The 19,766-nt window shown below is 39.0% G+C and overlaps 1 protein-coding gene across 5 annotated transcripts in view; it reads right to left on the reverse strand.

The window, feature by feature from the left end:
• Window positions 1-5,689: 5,689 nt before the first annotated feature.
• CLOCK (clock circadian regulator) overlaps window positions 5,690-19,766 on the reverse strand; it is a 39,574-nt gene continuing 25,497 nt past the window's right edge. For 3 of the 5 annotated variants that reach the window (XM_061472638.1, XM_061472630.1, XM_061472663.1), the window contains 12 exons: window positions 18,992-19,074; window positions 18,665-18,771; window positions 17,886-18,033; window positions 17,589-17,664; window positions 16,504-16,645; window positions 16,028-16,128; window positions 15,063-15,152; window positions 14,088-14,246; window positions 12,289-12,495; window positions 10,942-11,150; window positions 10,430-10,694; window positions 5,690-8,299 (listed from right to left, as the gene is read on the reverse strand). In XM_061472638.1, the coding sequence (XP_061328622.1) occupies window positions 8,114-8,299; window positions 10,430-10,694; window positions 10,942-11,150; window positions 12,289-12,495; window positions 14,088-14,246; window positions 15,063-15,152; window positions 16,028-16,128; window positions 16,504-16,645; window positions 17,589-17,664; window positions 17,886-18,033; window positions 18,665-18,771; window positions 18,992-19,074 (1,773 nt within the window). In that variant the 3' untranslated portion in view covers window positions 5,690-8,113. The remainder of the gene's footprint in view (window positions 8,300-10,429; window positions 10,695-10,941; window positions 11,151-12,288; window positions 12,496-14,087; window positions 14,247-15,062; window positions 15,153-16,027; window positions 16,129-16,503; window positions 16,646-17,588; window positions 17,665-17,885; window positions 18,034-18,664; window positions 18,772-18,991; window positions 19,075-19,766) is intronic. The other 2 variants (XM_061472655.1, XM_061472646.1) reach the window with 2 other exon arrangements.

The following is a 19,766-nucleotide window of genomic DNA, read 5'->3' on the forward strand; positions in this document are numbered from 1 at the left end:
GGCATATGGGAATGGGTTATTTTGTCTTTCCAGCAGCAGCTGGCTGTAGCACTGACTTCCTCTTTTCCAGGATGCTGTCATTTGCCAACTTGCAGAAGCATTAAGCCAGTGTATTAAAGCACCCAGGCTGAGCGGAACCTGTGTGTGGTCAGACCAGAGGAGGTGGGGTGTGCATAGAGATGTTCCAGGCATGAAGTGTCACCTGGGGGAAGCATTCAGTGCTTCTGGCTGCCTCAGCTTGCTCATGTGGGTGAAACACAGCTGTACCTGTAGCTCAATCTGTGGCAGCAGCATCTGTGTGGCTCTTGAGGGGGCTGGAGGAGCAATGTGCAGGGCTGGGAATTGCCAGGTCTCAAGGTTCCAGCCCACAGAGCAGGCTTGATGCTGTGCTGATGGGGCTTTATAACTGTTTCTGTCACAAGGCACCGCACACAGCCCCTTCCTAGATAGTGGTACCCCTGGGAAAGGCTGAGGCCTGGCTTTTCAGGAAGAAACCATATAAATAAGAGTGCTCTTTCCCTTCTAAACAGAGGCTGTTTTGGGGGTTGCCTTGCATTTTAGAGTATGAAACAAACAAGGTAACCAGATGAAGTTTTAATTGCACAGCCCTGTGCCATTTCTTGTTCCTTTGTAGCTGGAGAATGTGAGATACAGCAAGCCAGTGGTCGGGTGCGGAGGGGAAGGCTCTGCAAACCTTTGCATCTGCAGCATGGGAATCGGGCAGCTGCCCCACCCCCTCCCCAGCTTCCTGTCCATCCGGCTGCTCTCCCTCTGGGGAGGAGATTCAGCTGATTGCAGCTGTGGCCACAGGAGCCTCAAAAGCAGCGTCTAAAGCAGGAATGTGCAGCTCTGACGGCAGCTGCATGCAGCAAGAGCTGAACAGTGCTGCTGCCTGCAACTACTCATTTCCAGGCAACAGAAACAAGATGGAGATGAGTCAGTTCTACTGGGGTGAAAAAACCTCACATCAACCAAGATGTTTAAAATGAGAGAAGCTCGTGCTTTACTTTGGAAGGTGCTTCTATCCAATCCTTAGGTGAAGACTGTCTCGTTGTACTGCATGTGTGCAGGAAGTGAAGACCAAGGCAAACTGCTCATCTCTTGTGCTGCCAGGACAGCTTTTCAGAGGACATGTTAGTGAATGCAAGCACAGGTCCTGCTCTCCCCGGGGCAATGAAACCAGGAATGTGTGCGGGATGGTGCTTGGCCTTGCTCTTTTGAGACACGCTCCTCAGGTACCAAGCCTGGAAACATGGAGGTTCTCTAGGGGCTGTATTCAGCCTGTGCTGTGAGAGGTCCCAACGCACCACAGCTTGTCCATGTGAGTGGTTTTACAACACCCACTTAGAAAGGGGTTGGTGGCTTAGCAGATGCATCTCTGATTTTGAATGAGGCTCAGGCGATTTCGGCCTCATAACCCAAGTCATCCTTAATGTCCAGAGCCACGGAAAGTGTGATGTAACAGCACCTGCGAACTGACGTGGCATTTTTCCATAGATGACCTGTGAGACCCTGCAGTCAGCACCCTCAGCAAGGTACAGCTACGGGCTTTCACTAAGGTAGGTACAGGTTACATTTAAGCTGTAATGTTTTCCACCTCTGTGTGGCTTATATTGTAACTGTGCATTTCTTCTGGATTACTTAATGTACCCCCCCCAAGTGAAAATGCTGTCGCCAGAGTGTCTGACAGTGATGGAGACCATGCTACAAGGAGTGCTAGAACAGTGTGGAAATCTTTGCTGTTACAGGTTACCTTTGAACAGCTGAAATCTTCTGGAATTTATATCACTAATGGCCAACACTCAGAATACAGCTCACTTTTGGATTGCTAATCTTTACAAGTACTTAATCCTTGCACTTTCATATAAGCATGGGTTTTGTTTCGAAGTTTGCATGACAGCAAAATGCCATTGAACAGCATTGGTCCAGGTGTGGCAGCAGTTCCAATTACAGCTCTTCTTGATAACTTTATGGAAAGCTGTAGTGGTGTTTCCAAAGTTCAGTTTCAAGAAAGCTGATAATCTTGCTGGCCACACAGTATCAGCCTTATCGCTGATGGGTGTTGACAGGCTTTAACTACAGCACTGCTGTAGCTCATTGTTTTTTGACTCCAGGGACTCAGGTGGCTTGTACATGTACATTCCTAAAGGCAAAAGATCAGTATCTTCACACAGGCACCCTGTGTGATACCACAGAAAGAACTGCAGACCTTAAAAATGGGTGTTTTTATCATCTCCTCAACGCATTCAGCTTCAGGTACAGGATTTCCCTCCCATCTTTCCTTGAACATTTAATTAATGTCACATTATTAATGTGTACACTTGTATCAGTGCAAAAGGACTGTGGAGACAGGGTTAGCCCACACAGAGAGGTTATACTTTATCAGCCAGCTCTTTCAAGGGAGAACTGATGCTCTGAAATTGTGTTCCCAGCTAAATGTCTCTGCTTCAAGTGGCACAGCTGGTGTTTCAGATCATAGCTACACCTTTAAATTAACTGTTCTTTGATAATTCCCCAACAGAAGAAATGCCCAGGGAGGAAAGCTGAAAGAACAAAAGGAGGATGTTGTGCCCATGCCAGGCAGTGAGGGAAGGGCCATGCTGGATAAAACCCTCATGCACATGCCAAGGCCCTGCAGCGCTCTCCCTCCTTTGGCAAGAATAGGGACCCTACACGTTAAGATACAAAAGCAGTTTGAAGCTGTGCATGTTCACACAAGTGCTGTGTGAGTAAGTTCCAAGGCAGAAATGTAAATACACAAGTCAAAAGGTCTCTGGTGTTTTGAGTGGGGCATCAGTTTATGAAGAGATAAGAGAGAAGAGAGCTAAAAAGAAATACAGTGGGTGTTTTACTGACATCTCACAAGTAGTTGGCCTGGGTAGGGAAGAGATGGTAAAACCCACATCAAGCACCTTCTCACAAGCTGGTTCTGTGGGTGGGGGGAAGAGTGCCTTTGTTACAGTGGAGGAATGTGGATAAAACTGACACGGAAACACCACTTCTGGAACGTCAGAAGGTACAAAAGGCAAGATTTTAAATGAGTTACATTTATTCAGTTAAAAAATTGACAGTTAGTAATGGTCACATGAACACCAGGGAACTGTATCTACATTTCCTGACATCAACTGGGGTGTTTCTGTTTGTTTTCTTTCACGTATACAAATCTAATGCCAGTTAAAAACATACAGAACTGAAACCCAAGCCACTGTGAACTCAACACTGTTCAAAACTCAAAATTCAACCGGATGTACCTGAAAGTAATTTTTACCTTGCTTGCTAAGAAACAACTGACCAACTGCTTTCAAAGCAGTAACAGCTTTAAGACCATTCCCAGAAGTGTTTCATAAATAATCACCCCTTGATTGTCTATTAATGCAGCATCTCTCAGTCTTAGCTGGGGTCTCTATTTAGGCCATACAGTATTTTGTTCAGACACAGTGTTTTGTGTTCCCCCACCCCCCTGGTTTAATTAGGTACAATTCCTTTGAGTTATAGCATATCATGCTGGCAAAACTCATGCAGATGACATAGCATGAAGCAGAGCAGAGCTTAAAATCACCTCTTAAAAAAAAAACCAACCGAAAACAAAACAAGGAATGTAGTGTTAAAAATCATGATAATGAAAAAGCCACTGTCCAGTCTCATGGACGACCAAGACAATTCCAAGTGTTCTCTCACAGTTGTCTCATCTACTATGATTTGTTTAAATCTTTCCTTCATCCATATTCATTTCATTCTCTTCAACTGTTTCCACCAGGGATAAGTAAAAAAATAAAAGGTTAATTATTAAAACTAGTCTCTTTTCCCTTTTAATGAAAATAACCATTTTCCAGCTCCCTGACTGTGCATCTACTTTTAATCATTATTTCAAATAGAGAATCTGACACACTTGACATCTCCCGATGCCATGACATTAAAACCTCGTGACAACACCTGGGTTAAATCTCTGAACACAGAAATGGTTCTTGAATTGACTTCAACATCTTAAAAAGGCCACATCTTTAATCCTTCAGACCATTTCCACACAAATTAGAATCCTAAGGGACACTTACAACTACTGAGCAGGCAAATGAGCCTCCAGATGATTCTCTATCATAGGCTACTGTGCAATTTACAAACCCTCCTCCCAGGGAAGCTGTCACCAGCTATCCCTTCCCCTGGCTGCTGTGTAAAACACAAAGGCAACCGGTTTTAGAAGCCTTTTTAACCTTGCACTTTGAGCCTCAAAGGATCACCGTGTTAAAGAAACATTTTCCAGAAATGCCTCTTTTGACAGTTCTATGCAGGTTATTCTTGGATACCACCCCCCCACTCCCCCCATTTAAACAGTTTCACTGACTAAATAAACTGCTTTCCAATAATCTCTTCAGTAAAGTGCTTGTTATTACTCACAAAAAAAAAAAAAAAAAATCAAAAACAAAGTGCTATTTGAGTCTTAAGATAATTTCTTTTTCTGTGAAAAACTGCCTGATATAGCTTTCTTTTATTCATTTTTACATAAAGCTGAAATGAAACCTATCTATCTCTTGTAAGGATACTGGGTTACTCATTTTGGTGTTTGGCAGTAGGCGAGATGCCCACAGAAGGTGGTGGTGACACACTGGAACTGTAGTGCAGAAGGTAAACAACCTTTTAGATGAAATGGAAGGCATATGGAGAGCTCCTACTAGAATCCTTTCATATTTATATACAAATATAATATATATTAAATATAATATAAAAATAGCTATATTCTTTTTCTCTGAAGTTATCATAGAAGCTTTTCTTCAAATCCTCACCCATTGCAGGCAAACAATGTGTCTCCTAAACTCCATGCAACTATGCTGCCTTTTCACTCCATTACGTTATCACCAGCTCATTTCTTCAGAAATCCAATCCTCTCCTTAACAGACTCCTTCCCTTCTGTCAGAGTCAACCCCTAAAGGTTATGCTCCAGAATCTGCAGCATCACAGCATCCGTTATCATGCTATTTATTAGGATGTTGCAAATAAGTCTATGACAGTGGTAAATGAGTCGGGCAGAAGCAAAAGGCTGATTAAGAAAGAGGTGACAGCCTGGTCCTCTTCCCATTAAAAATCAAGGACAGTTCGGCAATTGATTCAGCAACAGGAGAAGCTGCAGAGCCTTTAGATACACACTTTGTAGTCACTACCTGTGAAACAAAGCATCTGCATACTTGCACAGAATCAGGACCAAGTCCTACATACTCGCTTTTATTAGAAGTTTGCCTGATTTGTGGCATGAACTTTCCAAACGTGTGCTATATTTTTCCAGTTTCTATGAATTTCCCCATCTTCTAAGCCTTTCTGTAGTAGCTGGTAGTTCTGTAACTGAATCACCTCTCTCTGAGGTTACAAAAAGCTTCTTCATCAAAGCGTACATTTCTATAGTTCTCTTTCAGCAGCCATGCTGTCGTCATCATCTAATTCCTCCCTCACCTAGTTTAGCCTTTTTACCAACAGACCTATAGCAGCACACTAGAGTATTTGGGAAGGGGAAAATGGGAAAGGAAAATTTAAATGAAGCTTTATATAAAAAGCTGCACCATTACCCACCTGGCTGGGATTTTCTATTTTCTGTAATTCGCAGTATTAATAGTTTAATAAACCCACTTTACCCCTATTCAATAGTTTAACAGCACTATTAAAGCTCTTCCAGTTTTTTTTTTTAGTGCTATAATTGGTTATGTTTTTATCTAACCTATTTTTCACTAAGCTAAAGTACTGATAGCACAGACCTCTGTAGTCAAAGGCAGCTTCATTCAGAAACAGGTGGAATGGCATAGTAGGGATACAAGAGCCAGGCAGGATTTCTGCACATAGAACTCTACACAAATAGGTTTCTGACAAGTATTCCAACCCAGAGAATGCTAGAAATCCCTTTACAGAAGGGGAGTATTCCTTGCTATGTTTGGTATTGGCATCTGTTCCTTGCTCCAGGTTGCAAGAGGCTTCTTGGAGCAGAAAGCAGTCTGATTCTCTTTGGTACCGTTTCTCTCTCCTTCCTTATTCACTTCCGTGCTTTTTGGTGCCAAATGCTTGCTTTATAACTGGGGAATAAGAAAGATCTAATGATAGGACACATGCAGGGGCAAAGGCTAGCGTCAAAACGCAACCAACATGCTTGGCTAAACTGGTAACACCTTCCTGCGGGTTTGGTTCATCCAGCAATACAATCAAACTGTTTCGTAGTACAAACCAGTCCATCATCGTTTGGTTACATTCATTCAACTCCTCCTCAGTATTCAAGCTTAATCCAGCTTTCCCTCCCTAGTACTAACTTCAACTGCTTTTACTACTTTTAATTATCAGAATCTATCAGCATTTATTCATTTTCCTCTGAAGTTCTGGTTTCCACAAACTAGTGCCATAAAAACCTACTGAACATTTACTTAAAATAGCACATCATATCTGTTGGAACTTTTTATTTTCTTTATCGAGTGAAGTTGCCTTCTGAAGTCTTAGTTCAATGATATCTCTTAAATCAATAGTCTGGTAGTGCTGAATGCAATCACGATCTCCCCTAAAACACTTTAAATGCTATGAAGATGAATAAAAATAGAACACCCCAAAACAACAACAACAACAACAAAATCAGCTTAATATTCCTCCTCCTGCAAAAGGAGTTCTGTACTTTTAGGTCTTTTAATCTTCTAAAGAGTATTACCTTCCAAGTCTGAGATTTGAGAGACTCCTCTGTTCCTGGCTAGTGTTTGAGGGGGAGTACCAGTCCAAAATGATCATGGTCTTAACTCAGACCACTATAAAATCAACACAATTACAGAAATATCTATGAAGTAGATAGACAAGTCTGGTTGACAATGTACTAAGACTTCAAAATTGAAAATGGTTACAGATTCAAGACATTGTAATTCAAGATGTTAAACATTATCACCTGAATTAAAATCAAGGCACTATGGGTTTTGTTGTTGTTGTTAAAATGACCCTGAATCAGTTCTAATTTTTGAAGGAGAATAAAAAGATTCCAACATATTTTAACAAGTTACAATTCTCACCACAGAGAAAGTGGTTAAAAAGTGCCCAAAAGGTTATTAAATGTAAATATATTTTTGTGCAAATTACTCCTATAACTGAAACATTCTTGAAAATTACTGTCATATTTTTTTTTTAAACCTTTTACATAAATATTTCCAACTATGAACTATATCAAAAGATAGCTTTGGGGAATAAAATTCCAAACCACCCACAAGAAAGCAGTGCAAATTCCTATTTGTTTTTCAAATAAAGCAATGAATCAATTATGAAATGATGGATGATATTCATGAATCTGAATGTCCTGAACCCCGATGAATGATCACCAGTTCAAACAGCTTCATCAATAATTTAACCTCGAGAACGACAAACCAACACACTAAACCTCACCGAACAAACCCTGACATCACAGACAAAGCACAAACAAGAGACTTGTGCCCACATTAAGGGTGAAAAATAATGATGCATCATGTTGTAAACAAAAGGGTAGAACAGAGGAAAACATTAGTCTGAGTATGGCGTGAGAATTTAGGGAAACATATTCAAACCTACAAATAACAGATTACATTTTCATGCATCATATAAAATATTTTGCTCTTTCTCCTTTTATGCAGACATATACACAATATTTTACAGCATCTGTACAACAGAGAACTGGATTTCACACAACATTTTCAAAATATTTACTGTCCTATAATCATCTGAAAAAAAATTAGATGGTTTTTGGACTATATTCCTGGCATTTGTGTTTTTTTTTTTCTTCTGCTAATTCAAACAATTGCTCCAAGTCCATTTTAATACTTTAAAAATGTACAGGATTGATAAAAAACCCAATATTTTCAGCATACCTCACATTTCAGTCACATTTTGAGATTTCACCTGGACAAATCAACACATGGCAGCAAATCCTTTAGAACAAGAAACTGGGGCTACTATCAAAGTTGGCCATGTCCCCGTCATCATCTTGTGGCTTTTCTTAACAGATTCCAGAAGTTAGAAGCTGATCCCAACACCGTGGTGTCAGAAAGCCTTTGTACTGCTACCTCTGTAGCCTCAGTGCCACTGCTGGCGGAGCAGCCCCCTCGTGGTAGTTCACTTCGAGAAGTGGCAGAGCCCCGCGCTATTGTGGCTGCACTTTGGAAGGATCAGTCATCTTGTCAGTTCTGTGTCGAGAAAGTGGCTGCTGCTGCTGCTGCTGAGACTGATGCTGCTGGTGGTGGGACTGAGTAAAAGTGCTTTGTTGTAGTGGGAAAGCAGCAGAAAGGATAAGCTGAGCTGACTGATTTCCATGAAGTAACCTGGATGTCTAGAACATGGAAATAGAAGACAATTATTTTTCCTGCTGCACTGAGAAACTGCAGGCCTGGCTGCTTTCTAACTTTTCATAAGGGCTCAATCAAACTAAACTTCTGGGCTGTCTTTTATGCTGAGCAAACAATGCAAAGATTAGTTCATACTAATAAAGTTAACTAGAGCATCTGACCAATTATCAAAGCAGTTGTAACTGGTCTTCGTAATTTCCCATGACAATGGGTAGGAACACATGGCAATTTGTCTCCATTTCAAACCACAAGAGCATAACAGGGCTTAAGGGATTCATTTGAACAAATGCAGGTGGCTGACATTGCAATCACATGAAAAAACAGTGCCTGACTTGGCACAGATCACATTTATTCCCCCGCAGCCAAAATGAACATTCTAAGAATCTGCATCTTTGGAGGAGATTTATTATTACTGGAAATACTACTTAGTTTTAATATTAACCTTCTTAGAACCAACAAAGAAAAGCAACTAAGGACAGGTAAAAATGTACTTAGATATCTCAATCCTGAAACATGTTCTGCAACAGAAATTAAACTACATTAACTGGTGCATCTACACAATCAGACTGTAAGAAGGCCCAGTGAGCAGAGGCAGGAAAAGCGCTTTTCTCCCTTCTTAAAGAGCATTTGCTTCTCTTCAAATTCTAGCACTTCAATATTTTGAATACAAACTAGTAATTTTTGCTTAGAAAGAAATTCTAGAACAGGAACAAACTTTTGGAGATCTTCATCTTCCACAAATCTTCTGTTTCAACAGAATTAGGTCAAAATTGTTCAAAGTTTTAAATTTAGAAACAGAGATACAGACACTACCAACCTGCTAAACAGCACTGGTGTTACAGTATTTATCTGACTTGTCAGAGAACACATTCAAATCTGCACTCTGGTTGGATTCAATTCAAGAATCTCCCACTATGTAAATGACAGCTGAAATTCAAATCAGTAGGGTATCCTTCATCTATACTTTTGAGAGTCAACTTGCAGCTGAAAAGCCTTTGCCTCATGCATGACTGGAACTGGTACATTCCCATGAAAGACTTTTATAACAAGTCAGTGTTTTCTGTCAGTGATACAGTGAAAGAAAATTTTACTCAGCTCTAAACTGAACTGTAAACATTCCTTGTGCATAGAAATGTAGATTAAACCTCCAATTACTTACTGTGTTTGCATATATCTTGCCTATGCACACAATCCCAAATTTAGTGCAAATGGGAGAGCACAGATATTAAGAAGTACTTGCAAAATCAGGATTTTTAATTATGTATGCTCTCAAAAGAACAACAACAAATTAAATTGACATTCCCAGAGTAGTTTAAGAGTGCTAAGAACGTGTGCAAAGTACATTGTGATAGTTAATATGGATTTCATCTTTGGAGAAGGCAACATCAGAGGCCAAATTAAGATCCTTTAACCCACGTCCTCTTGGAGACACTTCCTCTCTGGTTTTCTAGCTACCACTACATCTCCCTCACTAACATCACCTGCTGGGAGATCTGTGTGCCAGCAATTAACTGGAATCAACAAATGGCAGTAGATTTCCCATCAATTCTTTCTGCCTTCTGGTTCTTTCCAAGATTTCCTACCTCTAAACTCCTTGGGTTTTGCCTTCCTTCTCTTTTGATCCAATCTCTTCTTTCTCCACTAAACCAAGGTTCTTCTCCACTCTTTGTTTACTTGCTGCTCAGCCTCCCCTGTTCATGTCTCACAACAGATGTTCATACCTCATGTTATGGGACATGTCTTGCTTTAGGCTGCATGCTGCTTTCCAGATCAACCAATTCTGAGACCATCTCTCATACCTTCTTGCATTAATATGTGAATGCAAAGAACACACAAGCAGTTTTAAAGGGAAACATCTGTTTCTTCATCTCATGCTCAAGCAAGAACAGCAATTCAAAGATATAAGGCAAATAAGTACAACTGCAGGGAAGACTACCTTTCCTGTAAGTAGTAAGATTCTAGAGAATGGCTACCGAGTAAACTTACCTCATGGATCATGCTTGTTCATAGATACTGTTTTAAGCACTCTGCTTTCAGATAAAGCACCCCCAGGATAAACTGGCAATAGTGGAAATGTCAGCACTTGGAAAACTTTACGGAGACTGCTGCATTACCTGTAGGAACTGCTGGGTGTGCTGGGTCAGCTGCGGCTGAGCTGGTTGCTGAACTGTGGTGACCTGCTGCTGATGGTCTTGCTGACTTTGCTGCTGCTGTTGTTGTTGCGTTATTGACAAAGTCTGTGGCTGCTGCTGCTGGGCAGCAAAAGTGGGATAAGCTGTCACCACCTGTCCCATAAACATAGTACTTGGTACCATTACTGCTCCACATGCTACTGGCGCTGTGACAAGTTTTGTTACAAGTTGCTGACCTTGAGAAAATCTGTTAAAAGGAAAAAGGGAGTCCCTTAAGGAAAAAAATCCGTATCAAGCATCACATGCCCTTAAGAAATGCAGTTTTATCAGGTTCATTCTCTGCTCTAACACCATGGGCTTTGGTAAGCCTGCAAACATGCTGTTTTTGGAAAAGCTTAGTTTAACAGTTGTATCCATATACAGGTAATAAGTCACATGATTTTTTTAATGCTTCATTATAGCAAGTCATCTGACTATTGCTCTTGAAGATTTACCTGATTTGTCTATCCTGTGTAAAAGTGGTTACTGCAGCAGCATTCTGGTTGTTGTTCTGTGGTAAGCTAGAAGGAACCTGGACCACATTTCCTGTTGTTGGCTGAGAAATCACCATAGTGTTATACAAAGGTGCCGAGACTGTGTTCTGTGACTGGCTGGCAAGAGAAGACTGCTGATTGTGTCCACTAAGTACATTTTGTTGATTATGCTGAAAAGAAAACATATGACATTGTAATTTGAAAATACCCAGGTATTACAGCTGTCTTCCTCATTGTCATTGCCCATACTTCACAACTGGCCCCCAGACCTCTGAAAATCTCCTAAATTAACTTCTCCATCTGTTCAGGATTTGATATTTTTTCAGCTACTTGCATATTGTTTGTTCAAGATCCTATTTTCCACTCCTTTAGCATCTCTATGCTAGACCAGACTAAAAAGTGCACATCACATCAATCTATTTCTTACTTGGAACTAGCTTACTACTGGGATGGTAACACTGTCCACCACTAGTCTGCCTCTTCACAAATGTTGAAAGAAAGTATGGAATTTGGGTAAAAGTACAGAGGGTGACCACAGAGATGGGAGGTATAAGGAGCCTCCACACACAAATGATCAAGACTATCAGCTTGAAGAAAAGGCTTTCTATGGAGATTGACAGAGGACTTTGACATCATGCATGACTGAGAAGATGAAAAGCGAATTGCTGCTCAGTGTGTTTCTGAGGGCATGAGCTGGGTGGCAAGTCTGAGAAACAAACATAATCACGTATCACAGAAAGCAAAGCTGTAGAACTCACTATGAGGTATTGTGGATTTCAAAAGTTTACATGGAATTGAAAGAAACTGAAAAAACAGAAGAAAAAGCCCATTACATTACAGATGTCACACACCTCCGGCATCTGACTGAAACTGTTCAAGAGTAGAGAAGTAAACTGCAGAAGCATCAGTATATGCTTGTCCTGTTCCTATGCTTTTCTAGTTATTTGCTGTCTGGAGACCACATTTCAAGCACACCTTGTTATCAATGTTATACGTTCTATCAAACAGGAAATCAATAGACATTTAAAATAAGGTAAGCTAAAAGGTTCCCTGATACTGGTCTTTCAAAAAAGCTACTTAAGATTTGTTTATATGCCTAAGTCTTAGATAAAAACAAGATCTGCAATTGCATTATCAAGGACATGAATGCATTTCAACTGAAAACCAGGAATGTGGAACTAATACAACTCAAAGGATATTGTTACAAAAAAAAATTGGGAGGAGAATGTCAGGGAAGCAACTGTTGTGTTTCAGGTGGTTTTTTTTAGCATGTATTCCATCCAACAATATCAAGAATGAAAATTTTACCTGTGTTGCAGGACTCTGCAAAGGCTGTTGCTGTATCATGTGAGAAGTACTTATATGGCCAGTGTTCATCCCACTTTGAGTCTGATTAGTCTGAACAACTTGACCTTGCATGTTTACTGATGCAAGCTGAGGAACATTTGAAGAATTTCCGGAAGCAAGCTGCACAGAACCAAAGTTGAGTCCAGAAGTTGACTGCTGCAAGAACATCTTAAAGAAAAAAAACCACAAGTTAGCTTTTAAACCAAATCTGTTAATTGTTCAAGGTGTTTTAGAGAAACTAAATTTCATTATTTAAAATCACTGTAAGAGAACAGTGATTAATAATTCAGTTTCATCTTTAGTTGGGCTGGACTAGATTCATCTCCAGAGGTCCCATCCAACCCTAATAACTCCATGATTCTGTGATCTCAGTTATTAGAAGTGATGAAACAGCACTGCAATCACCAAGATCAAAAGACCCATCTCCCATACAGGGTCACTATTCAGAGATTCTACTATAACTGGTAAGAATCCAAATCCTGATTTCTAGACCCCTAAACAATAAGGTTTAATATTTATTATTAAAGAAACAACGTTATTTAGACTAAATTGTAATGTAGTCTACAACTGTCTAAAGACAAAATTTGAGACCACGTTTCTCTTTGTAGGACAGAATCTCCATCTGATCTTTCTAGCATTGTTTAATAATCTGAATTCAGCACAAAAACAGTTGAGTCTTTACAAAAAGTTAGGCAAAGACTACAAGAAGACAGGGCAATAAAGTAGCATGAATGTGTAGCGCTTAAGATATTTTTCCTAATTTCTATAGTTCTGAATAAGGTCTCTCCACACTGCATGGGAAGAGGGCTGTGAATCTGTCCTTTTGAGGCATCTATAGGCAGTCTACTACTGGCAGGCTTACATTAGACAAGATAAAACACTGAAAATGGCAGATGCCAGAAACTCCTACTTGTCAACAGAATTTAAGCAACATACTCAACACTTCCAGAAAGTATCTTTTTTTACTTTTCATTCACCATCCATGATGAAAATATTCAGATTATTTCCTTAAGGGGTACTTCAGGTTTTGGGTTTGTTTTTTTTTGTTGGTTGGGATTTTTGGGGTTTTTGTTTGGTTGGTTTTAACTAGAAAAAGCCAGTAGGATCATTCTTTTCTTCCAAAGAGAGCTGCTGAAAGGAGAATGACAAAATTCAAAATTAGAAGAAAAAACATATTGGTAAAAATACAGAAATCAGGCAGTCAGCTGCTAGACTGAGTAATTCATCCTCTACATTCCCTGTCTTTCTGTCTCAGTAACTATGCCAGTATACCATACAAAGTAGAACCACTTCACTAGGAGGGTCTGCAGGAGGACCACAGCCTGACAGCTGGAACAGTTTAAGAAACAAAAAGTATGAATTTGACACTCTCGAGCTAAAAGAGGAAATAAATGCTCATCTTGCACATTTTGGATTAATATTCTAATTGCTGAGAATCTTTGCAAGAAGTAACAATCACTGCATCCTTTTATGTTGAGGTTTAGGCATAAGCTAGGCTTGAGGGTCTCAATACTGAAAAGATACACTGAGGCACTTGCAGATACATTCAGAACCAAAATGTCGGTATCTCACAGTGTCAGTACCTGAACCAAAATGTTAGTACCCCAGGAAACAGTATCTTAGATGCTATGGATTTTAGGGACATTGGGTCCAGATGGCAGCTGATGGGGATAGGGAGGATCAGTTTGTGGAATTAAGTGCCCAAGTTTAGATATCTAAATTCTCTACAGATGAAACCTGTAAGAGTTACACTAACTCACCTGGAGTCCTTGACCATGGACAATTTGAAGCTGCTCTTGGATCTTGCGCAACTCTTCTTGCTGTCGATGAATATTTGCTTCTATCATGCGTGTTCTTTGCTCTAGCTGGTCCTTTAGATGTTGCATAGCTCCTAACTGAGCTGAAAACTGAAACACAGGCTGTAGTGAAACGAATAAATGAAAAGCTGAGCAAAAATAATTACATTTACAAGCAGTAAATACACTCCTCCACAGCAGCAAAGAAACGAAGCACTGCTTTTTAAACTGCTAGTACCATAATCTGATGACAAATTCATTAGCATGAAAATGTCACAGACCTCATATTTAATTTATTGTTCATATTTAGTTAATCATCAGAATTGGTGAACTAAAAAGTATAAATACATAGCAGAAGAAGTTAACTGGTATCCAAATCATCAAGACTACAAGAAGCCTCAGTAATTTACACAGTACTGCAGATGTTAAAGCTCTCTCAGGTTAAAAATTAGAATTGTATCAGTTTACCAAAAAAATACACCCAGAGCTAAAACATGCAAATAACTATTGAAGGCTGAACACACAGGGAAGCTATGTTTGCCACTTCTATTTTTCCCTAGATATCCACTATGGGCCACAAGTCAGTGTAACCTTCTTGATATTATATCTTCTGTAGTGCCTTCCTTCCCTCTAGCAGATCAGCTGTCCTGTACAGCTTGGTGTTGTCTGCAAACTTACTGAGGGTGCATGTGATCCCCTCATACAGATCACTGATAATGGTTTTAAACAGAGCTGGCCCCATTACTGAGCTCTGGGCAGTGCCACTTGTGATGAGCTGCCAAATGGATTTAACTTCATTCACCACAACTCTTTGGGTCCAGCCATCCAGCCAGTTTTTTACCCAGTGAAGAGTACCCATCCAAACCATGAACAGTGGGTTTCTGCAGGAGAATAAGACTGTTTGAAAAATAATAAACAATAAACCAACTTCATACATACCTGGGACATGCCAGACTGGAGCTGTACAGTTGCAGGCTGAGATACTGTTGGCTGTGCTACTGGTTGTCCAAGAGACTGGGAGCTTAAAGACTAGGATTGAAAAAATGGTTCCATAACTGGAATGAACTTCCTACTTGACATGAAGTATTTCTTTACATAAAGTGTCAATTCCAAAATAACATCATGTGAACATATGAAAAAAACAAGTAAATGTTTCCTGAAAGATCTAACCTTAAATCTTACAGAACAACAGACATGAAAGCAATTGATTATATATATATAGGTATACAATTTTTTCACTGCTAAAAATATATAGAAGCAGCAGGTATAAACCGTGAAACACAGAAACTGCAACTACAACTGTTTTAAAAGTCTTTGTACCAAGGGAAAACTTTTTCAGGAAGTTTGGAAGTTGACAGCTTTGATTTATTCTTAAAATAATGTTTTTAAAAAATATATATTTTCATACCCATTCTATTTTTGAAACGAATGTATTAGTTTAGGTGCAACGTAAGTACCAAATGAATGAAGTATGACATTTTCCCATGTTACCAAGATTTCAGAAACTATATGAAAGTATTCACTAATATTTTTAAAGTCATGAATTCATATAGCAACGAGCACAGCATTACATTGGCACTTACATACATAATTGCTTATATACATATGTATATTAAAAATGCAGAATTATAGAAAGAAGTTATGTGCAAGTGAAAGCAGAGATTCATACACAATCTCACAAACACTAATGCCAGAAATACTTATATGCTTATTGTATTCCCTTAGAATGTAGTATACCAAAGATGCGTATTGATACAATTCTGATACTCATGTATTCCACGTGACACTGTTACAGTTTAAATTATGTGTTTTCAGAAGAAACAAAGTTAAGGTTATTTAATAGTACCTTTTAAATAACATCAAATTCCATTGATTAAGTATAAAATTTTTCTCTGAAGAGTTACCTGGCTACTCAGAGATGATCTTCTTTGCGCAGTCTTTTCATGACCAGATAAGTTTTGCCTTGGAGGAGTGCTAGTATCCACTGTCATTTTAGTTGGTGTTGCTGACAATGTTCAGAGTTACAACAGAAAGAGACATGTTAATAGTAATCTCAATTCTGCAATGCAATAATCAAATCACAGCATGTTTTTCATTAATAGAAAGAAAATTAAGGCCTGGACTCTATTTTTACCCTGGCTATGCAACAATAACACAATCTGATGGACTGAAATAGGGTGCTCTAAAGTCTGCTATTCCAGAAGCAGAAGTCACTACATTACCTCTGAAAATCAGAGTTGTCAGCAGATTTCTGAACGTTTTCATCTGCACACTTTTCATAAAGTGATACTAACTGCTAGTTATGCATTTAATTAAAGTAAGTAAAGTAGAGAAAACCTTCACTAGGATGGCAATTATACTTTCAACAGTTGGTGCTTACATGAATGATCTGATACTGCAGTGTGCGAAGATTTTCTTGAACTCCTGGAGGAAGCAGAAGGTGTGGGGCTGGTATCAAACCTTTCCAGAGCTTCTTTGAGACTCACTGTGTTTATGTGATTGTCAGATCCAGAGTCCTGGCTCTGAAAAGACATACATAAACAACAATTATTTTATATGATTCAGCACACAGTGTCCATTTCTGTTAGCAAATATCTAGAACTATGCTGTGCCTAATATCAGCCCTCTTACACAGGTGACTGTGCTGAAGCAGTGGCCTGCTTGGTACCTCAGTTTCTCAGCTCAGTTTCCATTTGTAGCTTTTATCCTTGGAAAAGAATCCATATACTCCACATAAGCCTAGAAACCAAAATGCATGCAGACATAGGCCACAGACTGACTGCTGAGCTGACCTCCTTCTCTAGCAACTCAATTCACTTTGAACACTGGTGTAATGAGTGAGCTGCTTATTCTTTGAAGAAAGGATGAGTTAATTCCACTAGAAGGAGCTCTGTCAGATGAAACTTGCTGAACTGCCAAGGGGAAACATTTCTGAACTGCCAGGGGAAAACACAACAGAGCATCTGTACAAGCTGGCTTATCTAAGGCTCACTGAGCTTCCAAGGACATTAATTCAAAATGAATTTCATATACTCCTAAGAAGTGGGACAGAGTCACAAAACAGAACAGCTCCAGCTTTCCTCCTGTGAATTCTTTTACGCCACCATTCTGCATTGACCTTGGGTTTTCAGATTATGGGTGCTTCCAGTAAGGAGAAACATTTACTTATGAATCCATCTCTGCAGGAATCGGATCTTAACAAGGACTTAGGGGTGTTGCCATGTTGCAACTACATGCACTTAAACTCCTGAAAAGAGGAGGGTAAGGGTTCAGGGCAGAACACCATTAACCAAACACTCTTCCTAGGCTACATAGTCAAATTAGTTAGAAATCCAAATAATTACTTTATCTGTAACAGGACAGATAAAGTCCTCTTGCTGCTGTTGTATTTCTGTGTATTTGCTTACATATTACTTTAAGTAGGAAAGAAAGAAGAGGTAAAATAAAATTACATAAGACACTCACTTTATCTGCTGTTATCTCTGGAAGAGACTCCTCAATACCAAGTTCTCGTCGTCTTTCTGCTCTAACTTCTGCGTAACTAGAAGAACAAACCAAAATATGACTACTGTATTACTGGATGCTTTAAAAACACGTACTTCAAAAACCAAAGCCTTCAGAGCTACTTTGCTCATAAAATATCTCAGGAAGTTTTCCAGCGATTCTCTAAACTGCTAGGATTTCTCTACCTCCCAAAGACCAGCAATACAGCTCTCATGCCATTACAATTTCTCTAATACAGATTTATAAACAATAACTCACCTTACAACAGTGTGCGTACAGACAATAAACTCTGGCCTGGAATTCCACTGGTGATACGTGATATAGTAATGTGTTTGCAGCCAAATCCACTGTTGTCCCTTTGTAAGGAATCTGTAGTAACATGACTTCCCTTTCCCATATTGCATTACTATAAAAGTGAGGAATAAAGTTTACTGTTTTCCAGGCTGTAAATATTGCACTTACATAATAACCATTATTTCCCAGCTTCATATGGCCCCAAACCATGTCTAAATCCAGTATTATGACAATGACTAAGAACAGATTTAAAACCACGGCTTTCTACAAAAAAAAAAAAAATAAATAAATAAATCTACATTGCATTTTTTCAGAGATCTGCAGAATACAAACTTGCATTTTTGTGGGTTTTCTACATATTGTGAAAAATGTACAGCTTTAGAAAGAAAACCACAGCTAAACAGAAAGCTCATTTTATTACATGTTTAAACAATTATTACATTTAATACATATCACGGAGCCTTTTAAATGCTATTAGAAGAACTGGAGAAGTAATATAGTGCTGTGCACTCCAATTTACCACAATGAAAACTCTAAGATAAACTTATATCTGTTTTGTAGGTCTGTATCAAAAGAAAAAAGACAAAGATCGGCAGTGCAATAATGTCAAATGAATGGGAGTAAAGACATGTCACTCAAATGTATTACAGAGTTTCACTGCAATAGTTGCACAACTCAACAATCTTTAAACCAAACATTTACAAAGCAAACTTTCTCATTTTAGCAACTTAAGTTGTACTCACAATGCTCGTGACATTTTGCCAGATTATCTAGATCATCCACATGGTAATAATCATATCCTGATGTTCCCAAAACTTCAAACGGAAGATAACCTATTATTGGAGGTGCCCTAATTAATAGAAAAATTAATGTAATTTCATTTTCACACAAAAACCCCAAACAAAATTATTTCATTATATAAGTTTTCTTGTTTATAGTATATGCTCTGAAAAAGATTAAAAATTAAACCCAACACGAGTTATGAGTAGTTAATACTGATTAGTGAACTCTAAACATTACAGCCACCGTGATTCAGCTACTGTTGCTGCTATACATAGAAGGAATTGCACCTGTGATCCAAGAATAGGAACTTCCATTCTAAGCTATGTCTAGATGTGAACTCTTCATTGGGTTCTTCAACGGTGCACATTTCCTAAAAAGTAGAAAAATAAAAATCTCTCTCAAAACTGCTCTAGTCTAATTCATCAGTTCTTTTGAAATTCAGACTTAACCTAAAGTTAGTAGATAATTCCACAGTATTTGTTATTTTTAGACAGCTTCATTGTTTTTACTTGTTTAGATACATAGTACTGAGGTAGAATCTAATCTCAGCTGTGCCAGGCTGACACTCAGTTGACTTAAATGGAACAACCCCGGTGTGAGATTAAACTCAAGCTCAGTATCTACAAACACAATAGTACAAGCAGAAATCAACAGTTCCTGCAATTATGCTTTTAAATTGTGACAAAAAAAGAGATGAGACACTCTCAAAAGACACTCTGATTACACTATATGCTTACAATGGGTAAAAAAACAACATTAGCAAAAGGTCAAGTTATTTTGAGTTTAGGAATAAGATTCTTCCTTTTAGCGAATACAATGTACTCTAAATCACTTCGGCTTGAGAGGGCAGACACCTACTACAAAAAACACACTACTCAAGTTTTGAACTCATGAAAAATAAGAGAGTGATCGTATTTCCACTATTACAGCAAATCCTCAAGGTATTCTGTACACCATTTAAAATGTATTCCACTTGGACATACGCACAATCAGTGCATTTCTGGCAATTTCCACTGTCCCCTTCCAGAGAGGTGAAGATGCTCCACCAGTTACTGTGCCTCA

Source organism: Pezoporus flaviventris, unplaced genomic scaffold (genome assembly GCF_033815535.1).
Source record: "Pezoporus flaviventris isolate CSIRO_AGI_PZ_B2104156 unplaced genomic scaffold, CSIRO_AGI_Pfla_v1 ptg000002l, whole genome shotgun sequence".
Lineage (NCBI taxonomy): Eukaryota > Metazoa > Chordata > Aves > Psittaciformes > Psittacidae > Pezoporus > Pezoporus flaviventris.